At 32.9% G+C, this 16,534-nt stretch overlaps 1 protein-coding gene across 1 annotated transcript in view; it reads right to left on the bottom strand.

Annotated features, from left to right (window-relative positions):
* Window positions 1–16,534, bottom strand: part of LOC145293096 (lysosomal alpha-mannosidase-like) — a 348,385-nt gene that overhangs the window by 125,212 nt on the left and 206,639 nt on the right. The window contains exons 5-8 of the mRNA XM_080139469.1: window positions 12,113–12,218; window positions 9,794–9,891; window positions 6,614–6,685; window positions 1,984–2,100 (exon numbers count right to left, since the gene is read on the bottom strand). Coding sequence (XP_079995595.1) covers window positions 1,984–2,100; window positions 6,614–6,685; window positions 9,794–9,891; window positions 12,113–12,218 — 393 coding nt within the window. The remainder of the gene's footprint in view (window positions 1–1,983; window positions 2,101–6,613; window positions 6,686–9,793; window positions 9,892–12,112; window positions 12,219–16,534) is intronic.

Genomic DNA, 16,534 nt, shown 5'->3' with positions numbered 1-16,534 from the left:
AATAATAATATAATATATATATATATATATATATATATATATATATATATATATAACCAACCTTACGTCGTCTTCTTGGACACGTAAATTTAAACACTTTTAAACTTAGTTGATTTCAAATGTTTTCACACCCTCCCCTTCATTATAGTAATGTAATCATACTGACCCCTTCGTTCTTCTTCCGTATTTCTGTCCTTTCTTTCTTCTTCTTTCTTTCCTCTTTTCTTTTTCTTTTTAGCTGTTCTTTCTTTTCCCTTTTTTATCTTTTTCTGCTCTTCTCATTTATCCTGTTAAGCCTCGACATTTCTTTCTCCCTATCGCCTTCTATTTTGAGTATAAAATGTCACTTAATGTAATCCCTCCCACTTTAAGTTAACGATTTAATATTTTATTTTTATAAAATATATATATTTCACTTCTTTCATTTCAGAACTAGTTGCTTTCAGTGGCAAATAAACTTTTTTGCGTCGCCTGATGAGGGACTCTTGTTTTTTTTTTTAGTAAACGAATTGTCCGAAAACTTAGCATGTTTAGTGTAGTGACTTTGTAATATTTGTTTATATATATATATATATATATATATAGTCATCCACATACAGTACTGTTTCGCTGTTTCACAGCTCATCAGTGCGGCTAGACAGGCAACCACCTCAAGCCAGGATTGAAACCCGACTGTCTGTATGGCAGTCAAGGCTCCTAACCATTACGCTATTGGCGGCCGCTGAACGAGTAGTGAATTTAACGATGTTTTTATATATATAATGAAAAAAAATGAAGAATAAAAGTTATATGCATAACTTTATGATATTATCAGAACAAAAAGAGTTTTTTTCTTAAATTTCCCCTTACCTTTTCCTTATTGTTCTGATTTTTGTTCCTCGTCTTTCATTTAATATTATTGTTTTCTTGATAGTGTTGAGCTTTTCTTGTCTTGATAACTTTTGCCTTGTTAAAAATTTACTCTTTGATAAGATAATTATTATATATATATATATATATATATATATATATATAGTGGAGATGGTAATTAATAAAAACTGAAGAAAGTGCTCAATACTGTTGTAGAGCAAATATGCGTTTTATTTTTTATTACCGTATCTTTGTTAAGTTACATTATTGTTTCGGCTACTCGAGTAGCCGAAACAATAATGTAACTTAACAGAAAGATACGGTAATAAAAAATAAAACATATATATATATATATATATATATATATATATATATATATATATATATGTATGTATGTATGTATGTATATATATTTAGCCAGTATAGTCTAGTTTCCTAGAAGTACATCCAATGAAACAACATGTGTCTACCAAAGAGTGCTCAATGAGTGAACAGAGCAGGTATGTTAAATTTATTTATACAAACATTAATGGCTACATATGTGCATACATGTTTCTGTAATCACCCGCGTTGGGGGATTACGTCTTCAGGCCAAGAATTACCGTCGAAAACGTCGAGTTTTCGACGGTAATTCTACATATGTGCATACATGTTTCTGTAATCCCCCAATGCGGGTGATTACAGAAACATGTATGCACATATGTAGCCATTAATGTTTGTATAAATAAATTTAATATATTATATATATATATATAAAATGGATGTCTACAAATACTAATAGACTAATAAATGTAAGGTATTATCGTAGGAAATAACTAACAAAATCTACTCATAGATCATTGTAACTCACCGTTTTGCTTGTTAAATCCGTCCAATATTTTCGGACTTATTAAGAAGCATGGTTTACATATTGTTAAATAGTTTATTTTTTGAGGAGGACAGGGTAAATTCTCAATTCACATATGTGAAAAGCAAAAAAAAAAAAAAACTATTTCGCAATATACTAACCATACTTGTAATACAGTCCCAAAATATCAGATGCATTCAAGAAACAAAAAAAAACGTTGAGTTAAAGTGAACTTCCGTTGTTTCTCTTCTGTTATTTCGTATTTGCGTGTGAGATTTTGAACTTACCTTCTTGTTAACAAGTGCAATCAGCTTGTCAAGGTTAGTAAACCAACTTTCTGCATTGCTGTAATGGAAATCTGCTCCCATCGTGAAGATGATATGTCTAGTGGCATAACTTTTTCTCTGCACAAATAATAAAAAAAAAAGCACACATTTTTAGACAAACAAATGAACAACGTGTATACATTTGTGCGGATCTATGAATAAAAATAATAAATCTCCCAACCGAATGTTCCCATTTACTTGCCTCCCCACGAGTACAGTTATACCCAGGGTTGGTTTTTAATGTAGGGAAAATCCAGGTTTCCAAAAAGGGGCATTCTGGATAGGAACAAAAATAAAATTTGTCTCAGTCATGAAGGATTTATCCTCCACTGACCAAGGGCAGAAAAAGTAAAGTGTAGCATCAGAACAGATACTACACTGTGATCTAGGCCGGAAGGCCAACTCAGACGAATGTTGACTCATTGGCTGTTACATACAAAGTGTATAAAAGCGCCTTTCCGGTGAAAAAAAAAAAAAAAAAAATAGTAAAATTTAATCTGACCAATGAGAAGCGTGCGTGCGTGCTTAAAATAAAGTATGAACAGCCAGCATGTTGCAGGAGCTGGTTAGGAGAGATAAAAAGCTGAGGTCTTGTCAACCGAGGGTTAGAAGGAAGAAAAAGGATCAAAAGTAATCAAGTGACAGACACGACGTCAAGCGAGAAAAAGATCCGCTCTCGAAGTTAAAGCCAACGACACTTCTGTTACTACAAAACCACCAAAAACTGAAGAAAAGGTATTACCCCGGCAAAAGGAAGAAGTATTCTTAAAAACATTCGTCTTTCAATTCTTTCCTTTTTTCTTTGCTTCCAAGTATAAAACCGAACTTTTTTAACATTTCAATCAAAATTTTATTGTGCATAAAAGTTATCCCAAACGTTAAATGTTCGTTATTGGTCTTTTTTTTTTTAATTAATTATTATTTTTTTTTTGTATTTTTTTTTTGTATTTTTTTTTGTATTTTTTTTTTGTATTTTTTTTTTAATTAATTATTATTTTTTTTTTTGTATTTTTTTTTTGTATTTTTTCTTTGCATGCTTTAAAAGCCCATACATTATACATAATTTAAGAAAAAAAAAAAAAAAAAAATGAACAATTTGTTTTTGGTGTCATTGTTCACCTGTTACGAATGACATTTGTTTGTTTTTTACTTTATTTTTTAAAGACCAACATTTTCCGTATAATTTGCATTTTTTGGCTACTGATTTTATTTTCAGTGTTATTTTCACAACGTGTTGTTCGATGTTACCTCCAACCTTCTTCAGGTGTATCGTCGAACTCAGGAATCTGTACAAAACTTCGAATAGAACCCTTTATTTATTTCTGATTTTTTTTAGATAAGGATGTGCTATTCATATTATTTGAATTCATCGGACTACTGTTCTCACCTTGAATGTCATTTTTCACAACATTTTAGTCGATGTAACCTACGACCTTCTTCAGGTGTATCTTGTCGAATTCAGTGATCTTTCAATCGCACTCAGAAATCTGCACAGAATTTCGAATGGAACCCTTCATTTAATCCATAGGGGTAGCATGCTCTCGTTCTATCATTCATAACTGGGTAGATGTCCCAAAAACCCGCAATTGTATTTTTCAGTATCGCTTGCACTGAGAACTGAACCTTCAACCTTCAGAAGACTATCATACAACCGAATTTTTGAGAGTACTTTATCCACTAACGCCACGAGTGCTTGCTGTAACATCGACCAAAGGTTGTAAAAATAACACTCAAAATAAAAACTGAAAAATTGAAATATGATCCTAATCTTAAAAATTCAGAATCATTTTTTCCTTTTAATGAAATAAAAACAATAGAACTGAATGGGAAGTTGAATGATTTGCAAAACAAATAAAATATTCAGTTTTGTTGTCGTTTCTTTTATCGCAAAAAAAGTGTTCAATTTTCATATTCTTTGACCAGTAAATAAAGTAGAATTCGCATCATATTTCGCTTCTTCAGTCATATTAGTTGGATTCTTCGGACTACAGTTCTTATCTGGAGTGTTAGTTTAGCAACGTTTTGGTCGATGTAATCTCAAGCCTTCTTGAGGTGCACCTTGTCAAACTCGGGAATCTTTTGGTCAAATTTGGAAATCTTTCAATCAAACCCAAGAATCTTTCGATCATTTTAGTAATCTTTTGGTCAAACTCGAGAATCTTTTGGTCAAACTCGAGAATCTTTTGGTCAAACTCGAGAATCTTTTGGTCAAACTCGAGAATCTTTTGGTCAAACTCCAGAATCTTTTGGTCAAACTCGAGAATCTTTTGGTCAAACTCGAGAATCTTTTGGTCAAACTCGAGAATCTTTTGGTCAAACTCCAGAATCTTTTGGTCAAACTCCAGAATCTTTTGGTCAAACTCCAGAATCTTTTGGTCAAACTCCAGAATCTTTTGGTCAAACTCGAGAATCTTTTGGTCAAACTCGAGAATCTTTTGGTCAAACTCGAGAATCTTTTGGTCAAACTCTGGAATCTTTTGGTCAAACTCTGGAATCTTTTGGTCAAACTTGGAAATTTTCTGTCAAACTCGGGAATCTTTCTTACATATTGAATGATTTAGATAGTAGGAGAAAATACAATAAAGACAAGAAGTAGTGGAAATAAGAAAAATGTGGGAGGAGAGGAAAATGGTAGTAGTAGTAGTAGTAGTAGTAGTAGTAGTAGTAGTAGTAGTAGTAGTAGTAATGGCAGCAGCATAAGAGGATGTTATAAATTGCTGTTACTGGTTCTGCCATGGTTGTATGGTGGACCAACTAGCTCCACTTGGTGAGGTTGTGGGTGAGTGCCTGGGTAACATCAAAGCTTTTCCAATCAAGGAAGTTTTCAGTTCACTTCTTCTGTCTGATTCATGTTTTTTTCCCCTGGACTGTTTCTTACAGGATGGCATTTGCAAGCTCTTCTGAGCGTGTTTACATGCCCACATCATCTGATTTTCCTCTTTTTCACCATGGTCAGTAGGTCTTCATAGTGATGTAATTGTTGAGTGACCTTTTTCGACTTCATTGTTGGCGACATGGTCCTTGTATAAGATACAAAAACAATTACATAAAAGAAAAAGAAACCAACAAATTACCAATGTAGTAACAGAACAAATGACAATAAATAAAGAAAAGGTAAGCTTGAAAATTACAGAATGTTATTGCAATAGGAATATAGGGTTCGGGGCTGGGACCAAAGATTACACAAGCATCTTATTCATTACCTAGTAAAGCTAGGCGGGATCGTCTAGTTCCTTATAAAACTATACCTGATTAAAAAAAACTTTTTAAACCCTCAGAAAACAAACAATTTTACTGGTATTTTTGTTAATAAAACAGTTTATATTTTGTTGTGGTTTAAAATATAACGGCCAATAAAATGTTGTAGCAGAAGAAACTACTTACACAAGCGGCAACACATCTGTTTAGCCTGTCAGGTTATGGAAACGTAAAGAAAAAAGTAGAAAACAAAATTAAGTTTGTAAATGTATTCTTTTTATATGTGTCATTAATCTGCATATGAGAAGATTAGCAGCTATAAGAAAAACGAATTGGGGAGGACAGTGAATCGAATGTTTGACAGCTGATAGAGAGCATAGACGTTGAGAGTTGGTGTTGTGAATTACGGTTTAAGTTGAGGATTGCTGTCAGTTTACCTGTCGGGATGACAGAGTTGATGCAAACTGCAATATTAGTGAGGAGGAGTTTTGTCAAATTTTTAAGGAGGCGGTGAATTACATTGTTAAAACTAAATTTACTCTTCAAATAATTGCAATTAATTTCGTATTCAAATTTCCAAGACTAAACTATTGAAAAATTTCAGTTTTGTAAATACGAATAATTTTAGACAGAAATTAATCTCTTATCTCAAATCATTCACTGATAAACGAAAATTAATGAAAATCTATGATTCTATGATATATTAAAGAAAAAAGTTTTTTGTATGCAGTAAACAGAAAAATGAAAAAGAAATTTACATTTTTTATCTGAAAAAAAAAAAAAAAAAATTAAGATTTGGATGGGACTGATGCATACTATTTAAGGCTCAAAGTTTCAAATCATAATTGAATTACTTGATTAATCAAGAAGTTATTTCATTTATACTCGTCACAAATAATACTGAAGATTTCTTTAGTTCAATTTACTTTGAACAATGATAAAACACAGTTCATATTTTCTTGCCTCCACACGAGGGGAAAGTTGAATAATATCGACTTTTAATGAGGGAAATATCCAGCTTCCCAAAAATGGGTTAGTGTTTAAGGTTATGGTCAGTGTTAGTGTTTAGGATTAAGGTTTGGATTAGGATTTAGGGTTTGCCTTAGGGTTTAGGGTTAGTGTTAGAGTTTAGAGTTAGGGGTAAGGTAAAGGTTAGGGATTTAAGGTTAGGGTATGGCTTGGGTTAGTATTAAGGTTTAGGATTAGGGTTAAGGTTTAGGGTTTAGAGTTAGTGTTTGGGTTAGGGTTTGTGTTAGGATTTAGGGTTTTAGGTTAGGGTTAAGATTGGTTTGAACAAAACTTAAAATTGCTCCAATTGAGAATGATTCTTTTTTCTGACAGAGGAATAAAATGGTTCTACATTTTAATCCCAGTCCAAAGAAGACAGTCTTACTTGTTCTCTGGCCTCTTCCAGAAATTTATTAACAAAATCATCTCCATTAAAACCAGGCAATTCTCTTCTTTCCTGAAATTAAAAAAAAAGAAAATAAGCCAATATTTTTGTTTGGATTGAGATAAACTGATAAATTACCGATTAAAAATCGAACGAAAACATTAGTAGAGTAATATTCGGTTGAGAAAGAAAAAAGTTTTGAAAATTTGGCAAACATTTTCATAATCATCGTTTTGACTAAACAAGAATGCATTTTCATAGGTATTTTTTTTTTCTAAATTACATTTTTATACGAAAAGAAAAAAAAAAATTCTTTAATATCATCAGTATTTCTTTACTTGTGTATATATATATATATATATATATATATATATATATATATATATATATATATATATATATATAGTACAAGATTTTTGTTGGAATTCAAAGACTCACATTCTTTTTTATATAACTTTCGTTTATTCTACCGTGGATTTCTTCATTACAGCCGTTTCATTAATGGGATATATATATATATATATACAGTGATGATCATATTTATTGGCACGGTAAAATAAAAGTTAAATTTTGTCTAATAAATTCTAAAAAAGGGATTAAATTAAAGAAAATAACAAAGTATATTATGTATTTTTAACTGGCCTTTCCGATGCAGCAATCGGATTTTAGAAAAAATAAATAACAAAGGAACAACAAACATAATTGCAAAAAACCCTTGTTCAAAATTATTGGCACGGCTTTGTTTTTCTTTTAGTATCAGTATAATATCAATCAATTTCCGGTTTACGTGCTTTCTGAACTTTTTTATAGCCATATTATGCTTGTTTAACGCTAATTCAGTGAATAATTTTTTTCAGATAATTTTTAGATAGCGATTTATTTAAACTATTATAAGTGACTAAATTATAATTTTCAATCGCCATGGTTAAAACTAAGGAACACAGCGAAGACGTCAGGAAGCTTGTTGTAGCATGCCATACCAATGGGGAGGGCTATGATAAGATTTCAAAGAAGCTAAACCTTCCCAAATCCACTGTTAGAGCCATAATAAACAAGTTCAAATCGCAAGGCCACGTTATGAGTTTAGAGGGTAGAGGGAGAAAAAAGATTCTTTCCCCAAGAGATGAACGGAAAATTGTTCGACAAGTAAAACAAAACCCAAGGATCTCTGTTGGGGAGATTGTTGATGAACAGAGCACCTCTGGAGTGAATGTATCTCGACATACAGTTGGTAGAGTTTTGAAGAGAGCTGGTTTAAAAGCATGTCGTCCGAGAAAGACTCCCTTATTGAAGCCTATGCCCCTGAAAGCAAGGCTAGCCTTTGCAAAACGTCATATTGATAAAGATGTTGCATTCTGGAAACGTGTTCTATGGACTGACGAAACGAAAATAGAGTTATTTGGCCATAATAAAGTGTCTTATATTTACAGAAAATCTGGCGAAGCTTTCCTGCCTAAGAACACCATACCCACAGTGAAGCACGGTGGAGGCAGTTTGATGTTTTGGGGATCCTTTGCTGCCTCTGGACCAGGGCGACTTGTTAAGGTAACAGGTAGCATAAAAAAGGAAGATTATGTTAAAATATTGGATGAAAACCTGAAAGACTCTGCTAAAGAGCTCTCACTTGGTCGTCGTTGGTGGTTCATGCAAGATAATGACCCAAAGCATTCGGCTAAACTGACTAAGAAATGGCTTGAGGACAATCATATTAATGTTTTGGAGTGGCCATCACAAAGCCCAGACCTTAATCCAATTGAAAATTTATGGAGAACATTAAAATTGAGGGTAATGCAAAGGAAGCCTAAGAATCTTATTCAATTGGAGGATTATTGTCAGGAAGAGTGGGCTAAAATTACTACTGAAGAGTGCAACAACTTGGTTGTAAACTATGAAAAGCGACTGAGGAAGGTAATCAAGGCCAAAGGCGATACAATTGATTATTAAATAAATCGTGCCAATAATTTTGAACAAGGGTTTTTTGCAATTATGTTTGTTGTTCCTTTGTTATTTATTTTTTCTAAAATCCGATTGCTGCATCGGAAAGGCCAGTTAAAAATACATAATATACTTTGTTATTTTCTTTAATTTAATCCCTTTTTTTAGAATTTATTAGACAAAATTTAACTTTTATTTTACCGTGCCAATAAATATGATCATCACTGTATATGCATAAAATATCAATTCAAAAAGTGTATATGTTTATATCTTTTTCCTATTTATTTCTCATTTGATGACGTGTAGAAATTCAAAATACCTTTTGAAAAAAAAAATCTGAGTTGTTTGAAGTTAAAAATATCCAAAAGTAAAAACTATTGAATTTCAAGGAGGTTGTTCCCAATAAAAAGATAAGATATTATTTTATTCAATTCAGCTAAACAAAATTACTATTAGTTAAAACACTAAATCTACTGTTTCCGTCTAAAAAGACTTCATCAGGTGACAAAAAAACAGCCTTTGGTCTTAGTCAAGGCATGATCTTTAACCATTAAAGCTCATTCCTCGACTAAGACCAAAGGCTGTTTTTGTCGCCTGATGAAGTCTTTTTAAATTGAAACAGTAGATTTAGTGTCTTAACTAATAGTAATTTTGTTTAGCTGAATTGAATAAAATAATTTATATGTGTGTGTGTGTGTGTGTGTGTGTGTGTGTGTGTGTGTGTGTGTGTGTGTTGCACAAAGAAATACCTGTGGACGCAACATAAATATATGTTAATGTGTTTTAAAAAACAAAAACAAAAACAAAATAAACTTAATAAATAGTGCAAGAGAAGTAACTCGTAATTTTTAATGCATGATTAAAGTTACTCCCGTTTTATATTCTTTTCCTCCTTCATTTATAAAATAAATCATTTTTATATTTATTTTGCAAAACTTAATTTTGACATAAACATTAAAAAAAAATCGTTCATTCATATTAGACGATTTTTTAGTTTCATTCAAAATTATTGTAAACAAACTCCCCCACCCCAAAAAAAACAAACGCTTGATTTTTCTAAAAAGATGAAAAAGTAACAAGGGAAGTAACTTTTAACTTTCATAATGAATAAAGTTAAAAGTTACTTCCCTTGAATCATATTGTAAGTTTATTAGTTTTCTATTGTTTTAAAATGCCCGCAATTATGCAAATATGTAGATATTGATGCAAAAGTCAACTTGAATGAAGAAAGTAATTTTAACTTACCACAATTGGATCTGAGCGGCACAATTCATCCCAACATAATCCATCCGGGTAATTATAGTTGTTAAATAATACACCAGTAAACAAGTTGGCTTTGTTACCTAAAAGTTAGAAAAATGTTATAACATTTAAGGAAAATATATATATATATATATATATATATATATATATATATATATATATATATATATATATTGTATAATATATACAGGAATTTACATCGATAGTCGGTACCGACGGTTTCAAGCCCAGTATGTGAGGACTGCTCTTAATGTCCGCCTCAGGCTCTCTTCAGCCGACTCTCATCAAGAGGCAGACATTAAGAGCAGTCCTCACATACTGGGCTTGAAACCGTCGGTACCGACTACCGATGTAAATTCCTGTATATATTATACAATATATATATATTGCTCTTATTTCGAGAAAGTTTTTTCCCTAATAATAGAGCACTGTATAGGATTTCTTTTTCTACAAAAAAGTACAAGTATATATATATATATATACAGTAGATGTATGTATGTATGTTTGTCTCTCTGTTTGTAAATAAACTACTTAAACTACTGGTCTCATAACACTGAAATCTGCAAGAAATAATAATCATACACCAAGGATGGTTTAAAATGAGTAAAATCTTTGTTTGGATGGATGAATAACGCATACAGAAACATATCGGCAAGTTGAAATGCAAAATGTTCATTTCAACTTGCTGACATATTTCTATTACTTTTGCACATGCGCAAATTCATTCATAGCTTTTATTTTTTAGTGGTTTTATTTTCAATCTTTCTTATCTAGCTGGCAGGTTTGCTCAAACGGTAGCAAACACGGCTGGAGCGCTAAATATTTTGGTTTCGATTCTACCTGATGGTACCTACATCATTTTTTTAAAAACTTTGAAATCAATACTATATATTTGGTACAATCTATACAATTATAAAACTACAAATGACCTTGTAACAATGTATGTAATCCACTTTCTGGTTTACGACATCCGGTTGCGCAACAGATTTAACGTTCAAAATTTAACTTTCAAAATAAAAAATAAAGACATTCTAACAGTGCTTATGCTAAAATTAAATATAAATGAATTAAACGAAAAGTCAGCTGATTAATTGAACATTTACAAATATTGATATTTCAGCATTAAATAAAAAAAAATATTTGTTGTTTTAATGATTTTCTTTACTGATTTAACTTAGTTTCTAAACTTTTAGAAAAAAAAGTTGCTTATAAAGAGAATGTATCTTGCTATTTTTTTTTTTTAAATAGTATTTTCGGTACACCGCACTGAAATAACGTTATTTAGAAAGCCATTCTAAACATGGGAAGAGAAGGGCATTTCGTAACTATTCTGTACATTCACCTAACAATATATAAACAAAAATATCGTAAAAATTGAATTCAACTTGAAAAACTATTAAAAACATAGCACGATAGCAGATGCACAAGCACTGTGTTTTAAAGTTAAATTCAAGTTTTACGGTATCTTTTGGTTATTAAATTGTTAGGTGAAAGTACAGGATAGTTAAAAAACACCCCTCCCTCTCCATGTTAAAAATGGGTTTCTAAATGTTATTTCAACATGGCACCTTCTCTGCCTAAATACCAAAAAATCTATCTAATATTAAATTAAAATAATTCATAGAGTGAAAGTAAAAATGTGAACAGATATCTTGCTGCTCAACTCCCCACAGTTCTCTGTTAGACATGATCCCAAATAGTAGCCCCTTATGTCCTAAGTGGCAATATGTTTTGTTTGAAAAGGACAAGGGTTTAAAAAAAAAAAAAAAAAGGTGGAATGTTTTTATTTAAAGATTAATAGATTTTGTTTAAAATTAATGTCAATGTATTTGGTCAGTTGGTTAATCGAACACTTACAAATATTGATATTTCAGGATTAAAAAAAAGATTTTTTATCATTTCACTTAGTTTCTAACCTTTTATAAAAAAAAAAAATGTGTTTACGCAGAGAAGGAACCATGCTGTTTTTTAAAACATTATTTTTAAGTTAAATTCAATTTTTAAGATATCCTTTGTTTCTGAAACTGTTACGTGAAAGTACATGACAGTTACAAAACACACTCCTTATAATGGTTTTCTAAATAATAACGTTATCATTTCAGCACGGTACCTTCTCTGCATAAGTACGAAAAATATATCTAATATTAAATTTAAATAATTCATATAGGGAAATTAACAATGTGAACAGACACCTCCCTACTCAACTCCCCCTAGTTCCCTGTTAGACATCATCTCTTACGTTTCAAGGGACAACAAGCCTTATTTGGAGTAAAAAAGAGTTTACAAAAGAAATGATCTTACCTAAACTTTCACTGGCTTTCCACACCATCTCCATTTTCTTTTCAGCCATTCGTTTATTCTTGTCTTGGTAATCCAGTCGACCAAAGAAGAGCCCATCATAACCAAACTGAAATGAAACAAGTGGAGGAATAAAACCATTATATTCAAATGTTGTTATCGCAGCTGAAGACGTACGCTTCTTATTTAGTGAGATGAACGTCCCTGCTTTGCACAGTTCTTTGGGCAAAGTGTAGTACTTGTTAACCTCCTTCTGATATTCCAGAGGATAGTCATACATAAATGGAGCTCCTCAGCCATGATGAATGCAATCGATCTAGGAAAAAGGAACTAATCAAAAACTAGGCAATCGTCTAGTGATGGTATCACAAGCAAAACACCCGCTTCCAATTTGTCATGATTCTGCACTGAAGTAGTAAGGCTTTATAAAACTGTCATGAGAAATGACAAATCAAAGAATGAATGGAAAGTGCTTTCAGTGCACAATTTGATATAACAAATAGATAGTGAAACAAAATAAATAAATAAATAAATCAAAACCATAACAATAATAATAATTGGGAAATGATTTGTTGTTGTTGTTGTTTTTTTTAATCTCTAACAAAGTAAATATTTGATCATAAATATCAAATACTTTGCATACTAGATTTAGTGAACTATGTAAAACAAGGGAAATAACTCCTGATCACAATTACTTCCCTTACAAATTCAGATACTTTTTTCATTTACTTGTTCGTTAGCTTTTACGAAAAAATATTGAGAAATTATTGGGATTAATTTTACCCTGGGGAAAAAGTTCAATTCTCACACGCAAGAATGCGGTAACAAATTGAAGATAAGCTCTTGAACAGAAATATGGCGATGGTTGGTTTGTGGGAAGGAACATGACAAGTGTGTACAATATTCAAAGCAATTTTAATGAGTAAACAAAGGGATGATACAAGAAAAAAGTTAATTGCACAGAAAAGAAGATTTTGAAAGATGTGTTTCACGAGAAAAGTTTGAATAACAGATTGTATGTGTGCGTCCCTCAATTTTGGCTCTTTTCGTGTCAAACTTGGTTGCAACCCAAGCAGGAATTCGGTGACAAATGATGGCTAACTTGTAACTGGCGTCTTGGGTTTATCACAAAATAGTATTCAGTTCACGTCGGTAACGGTAGGAAGAAGACTGGGATTCTGTGACTGCCGTCTTGGGCATATGTCACTGAGCCTCAGCTGCGTCCTACTGCTAGCTCAAGGGAACATGAGCTGGAACAGATACATTGAGAGCATTGCTAAGCCTGCTGCGAAGAAGGTGGGTTCTCTTTATTATGCTAGAAGCTACTTGTGCCTGAAAGTATCCTGTATCTCTACAAAGCCACCATTCGCCCATGTATGGAGTACTGTTGCCACATTTGGGCTCGTGCATCTGCTACTAGTCTCTTGCTCTTGGACAGGGTTTAGAAGAGAGTCGCCAACCTAGGTCCTGAACAGTCATCTAAGCTTCAGCCTCTGTCTCATCGACGTAATGTTGCATCTCTCTGCTTGTTTTACAAGTATTTTAACGGTGAATACTCTGACAAGCTACAAGCCCTTGTATCCCCCTCGATGTAAATACTCCCGACAAACCTGACAAGCAGCAAAATCCCACCCCTGCAGAGTAGAAATCCCTAGATGCAAGAAAGCTTTCTACTCTAATAGTTTCTTCCCCAGAACTAATAGACTTTGGAACTCCCTTCCAAGTTCCTGCTTTTCCAACTGTACTGACATTCAAAGTTCAAGTGTAATGTAAATAGATATCTCACTGCTCAACTCTCTACATAGTATCCTGCAACTTATGTCCCCGATAGTAGCCCCATACATCAAAGTGGTACTGTACCTTGTTTGGGGTGAAAATGGAATAAAAAATGGAATAATAATAAAAAAGAGAGTGGGTACACTCATATGAGAGTTTTTATAAGCTAACTTACATGACCCTTAAAGCAGCAGAGACCAGAAATCCTGCCAGCCAAAAGGGTCAAGAAATGACTGATAAATGAGGAAGAAGTGGAGGTGGCATAAATTCTAATAAAATATATAAAATCTCTAAATGAAAAAAAAAAAACTATAACTGGTTATTTTCTGTTATTACATCTAGAAAAGAATCCTCTCCACTCAGCATTTTTTTTTTTTACTTTTTACCTGACACAGCTTGAGTAGGTTGTATTCATACAATTCGAGGATAAGTCCTTGACACAGTCTGACAGGGTTTGGATCATTTTGGGGGTAAGGAATGACCTTGCATCTGTTGGGCTGAAACATGGTTCTAGGTATTCCTAAATATGCTTCTGATAATTCACTCTTCCAGGTTTTTGTTTCCTATTTTTTGGATGGAGTAGTTTTAATGCTTACTGCCTAAGGCGAGCCTAATAGGGAATGCCGACAGGGATGCTCATGCAATTTTTAAAAGGCCAGAGTGTTCCTCCTTACTGGGTGCTAATTTGATTTTCCCCACATTGTGTCACATCTTTCTGTGTTAGGAAGGAATTAAATAAAACTTGTTATCTCAAGGAAGATAACTCTAAAAATAAACTGAAATAAAAAAAAAAATAAGATGAATATGAACGAAGCATGGAAAAATTGCGGTAAGAAAAATTATCTCCCTTGATTTAACAAGTTGGAAAAAAAAAGGAAAAAGTAATTTTTGCTGTAGAAATAAGTGACACAAGTGTTTAATTATAAGTACCTAGAATCTTCATTCAAAGACTCCAACATCAAAAAGGGGATGGCATGGTCTGCTGCTTATGATTTGGACAAAATATGAACATCATATCTCAGCAAAAACATGAAATTGAAAATCGTTAAATCGATAATACAGCTCTTCCTCCACTATGGTTTGGAAACACGCCGGAATGGTACCAACCTTCTCATGAGAGCCCAAAGTCTATCATGAAAGACACATCTAATAAAGCAACAAATCTATGGCAAACATCCATTGGCATCATCTATTGTCAAAGCAAGATGTGTTCAGTTTACAGATCATTGTTCTAGATATGAACTCAGGACGGCCAGGTCAAACTCTTTCAAAAGCTAAGTTATAAAATTTTCTATCTAAAATTCTGAAATCTACTTATCTTAATATCACCAAAATTTGTATTGAAGACATTTTTATTCATTTATTTTCTTTTTCTAGCTTTGACTAAATTTCTGAACATTTCAACTGTTCTTATCTTGTTTTTTTTTTTTGCTTGTTGTCTTTTTCTCCAAATTATTTCTCTGCGGAAGGCATTATTATTTAACCAGTCTAAACTTAGTATGTAATCCAAATTGTATTACTCTTAACCAGTTTTAAAAGGAGTTCTTCAAAATCTAAATTAATACGAAAAAAAAAAAAACCGACCTCACAAATTGGAAGTTCCATTATAGTATCTTACTTATAAGGTAAAGCTAGAATGCTCGAATCATTCTCTATCAAGGATAGATAAAGCCAAAAAATATCCACGCATAAATATGGGAAAGGAGACTATTTTTCAAATATTGTCCTAAACTGGTAATGGAGTAACGGACTTATATTAAGTAGATATTAATAAGTCCTTACTTTTTTTTTTTTTTCTTAAAAGAGAGTAGATAATACACTGTGGATGTGTTATCGGCAGCTCCAGTAACTCTAGCTTCTCCTTTTTTGTCCCTCAGTCTTCATTTCCAATGAGTGATTTTTCTGAGAAAGGGTGAAGAAAAAGCTGCTTTCCAAGTCGGTAATACTTCTTGAACAGTAGCCTGAGATGTCGGAAATTTTTCTGTTCCTATGTTTACCCTTGTGGCCACATCACTAGTAAGGGTGCTGGAGGTAAACGTTTCATCTGGGCTGACGTTATCTGCCTGGGACCCGGACCTTGGATTAACCACTGAGGAGGCTGTCCTATCAGCAGGTGTAAAGTACTGGGGCTGCTGTATTGCCATTTGGTGAATGGATTCTGGACCATGCAGTAGCTTCTAGTGGAGCATCTCGATGCCATACTAGTGGGTAATTGTTACGGCTTTACCTTATCATGTGCTACAAAAAAAAAAATTCCTGTCTCTTTCTCTCTTACTTTCCCTCTCTGTCCTACTGTAACCAAGTCTGTCGACCTGTTCCACAAACTCTGAAAACTCAACATGAAATATCTCCAAAAAGAAACATGAATAAACCTAGAACCCCATCCTCCAACGTAGACCCCTACTACCATGTCTCCTTCTCCAACATCAGGGGTCTACGTTCCAACCTTCCAGAGGTTGAAACCCAATTACTGGAGACGAAACCAGACTTACTCTTTCTAAGTGAAACTGGCATAGGGCCGACCACTTCCCTAGATGAGTTCATAATAAAAGGATGCTCTAACTTAACATCTAAATCTGACCCCCCAAGATCGCCAGGGATATGGAATATACACCTACATTAAAGATGGGTGCCCCAGGGTTCTATCCT

This window comes from Euprymna scolopes, chromosome 14, assembly GCF_053919585.1.
Source record: "Euprymna scolopes isolate OS-2025 chromosome 14, ASM5391958v1, whole genome shotgun sequence".
Lineage (NCBI taxonomy): Eukaryota > Metazoa > Mollusca > Cephalopoda > Sepiida > Sepiolidae > Euprymna > Euprymna scolopes.
The sequence above is the reverse complement of the archived record's forward strand: the minus strand, read 5'-3'. Positions and strand labels throughout refer to the sequence as shown.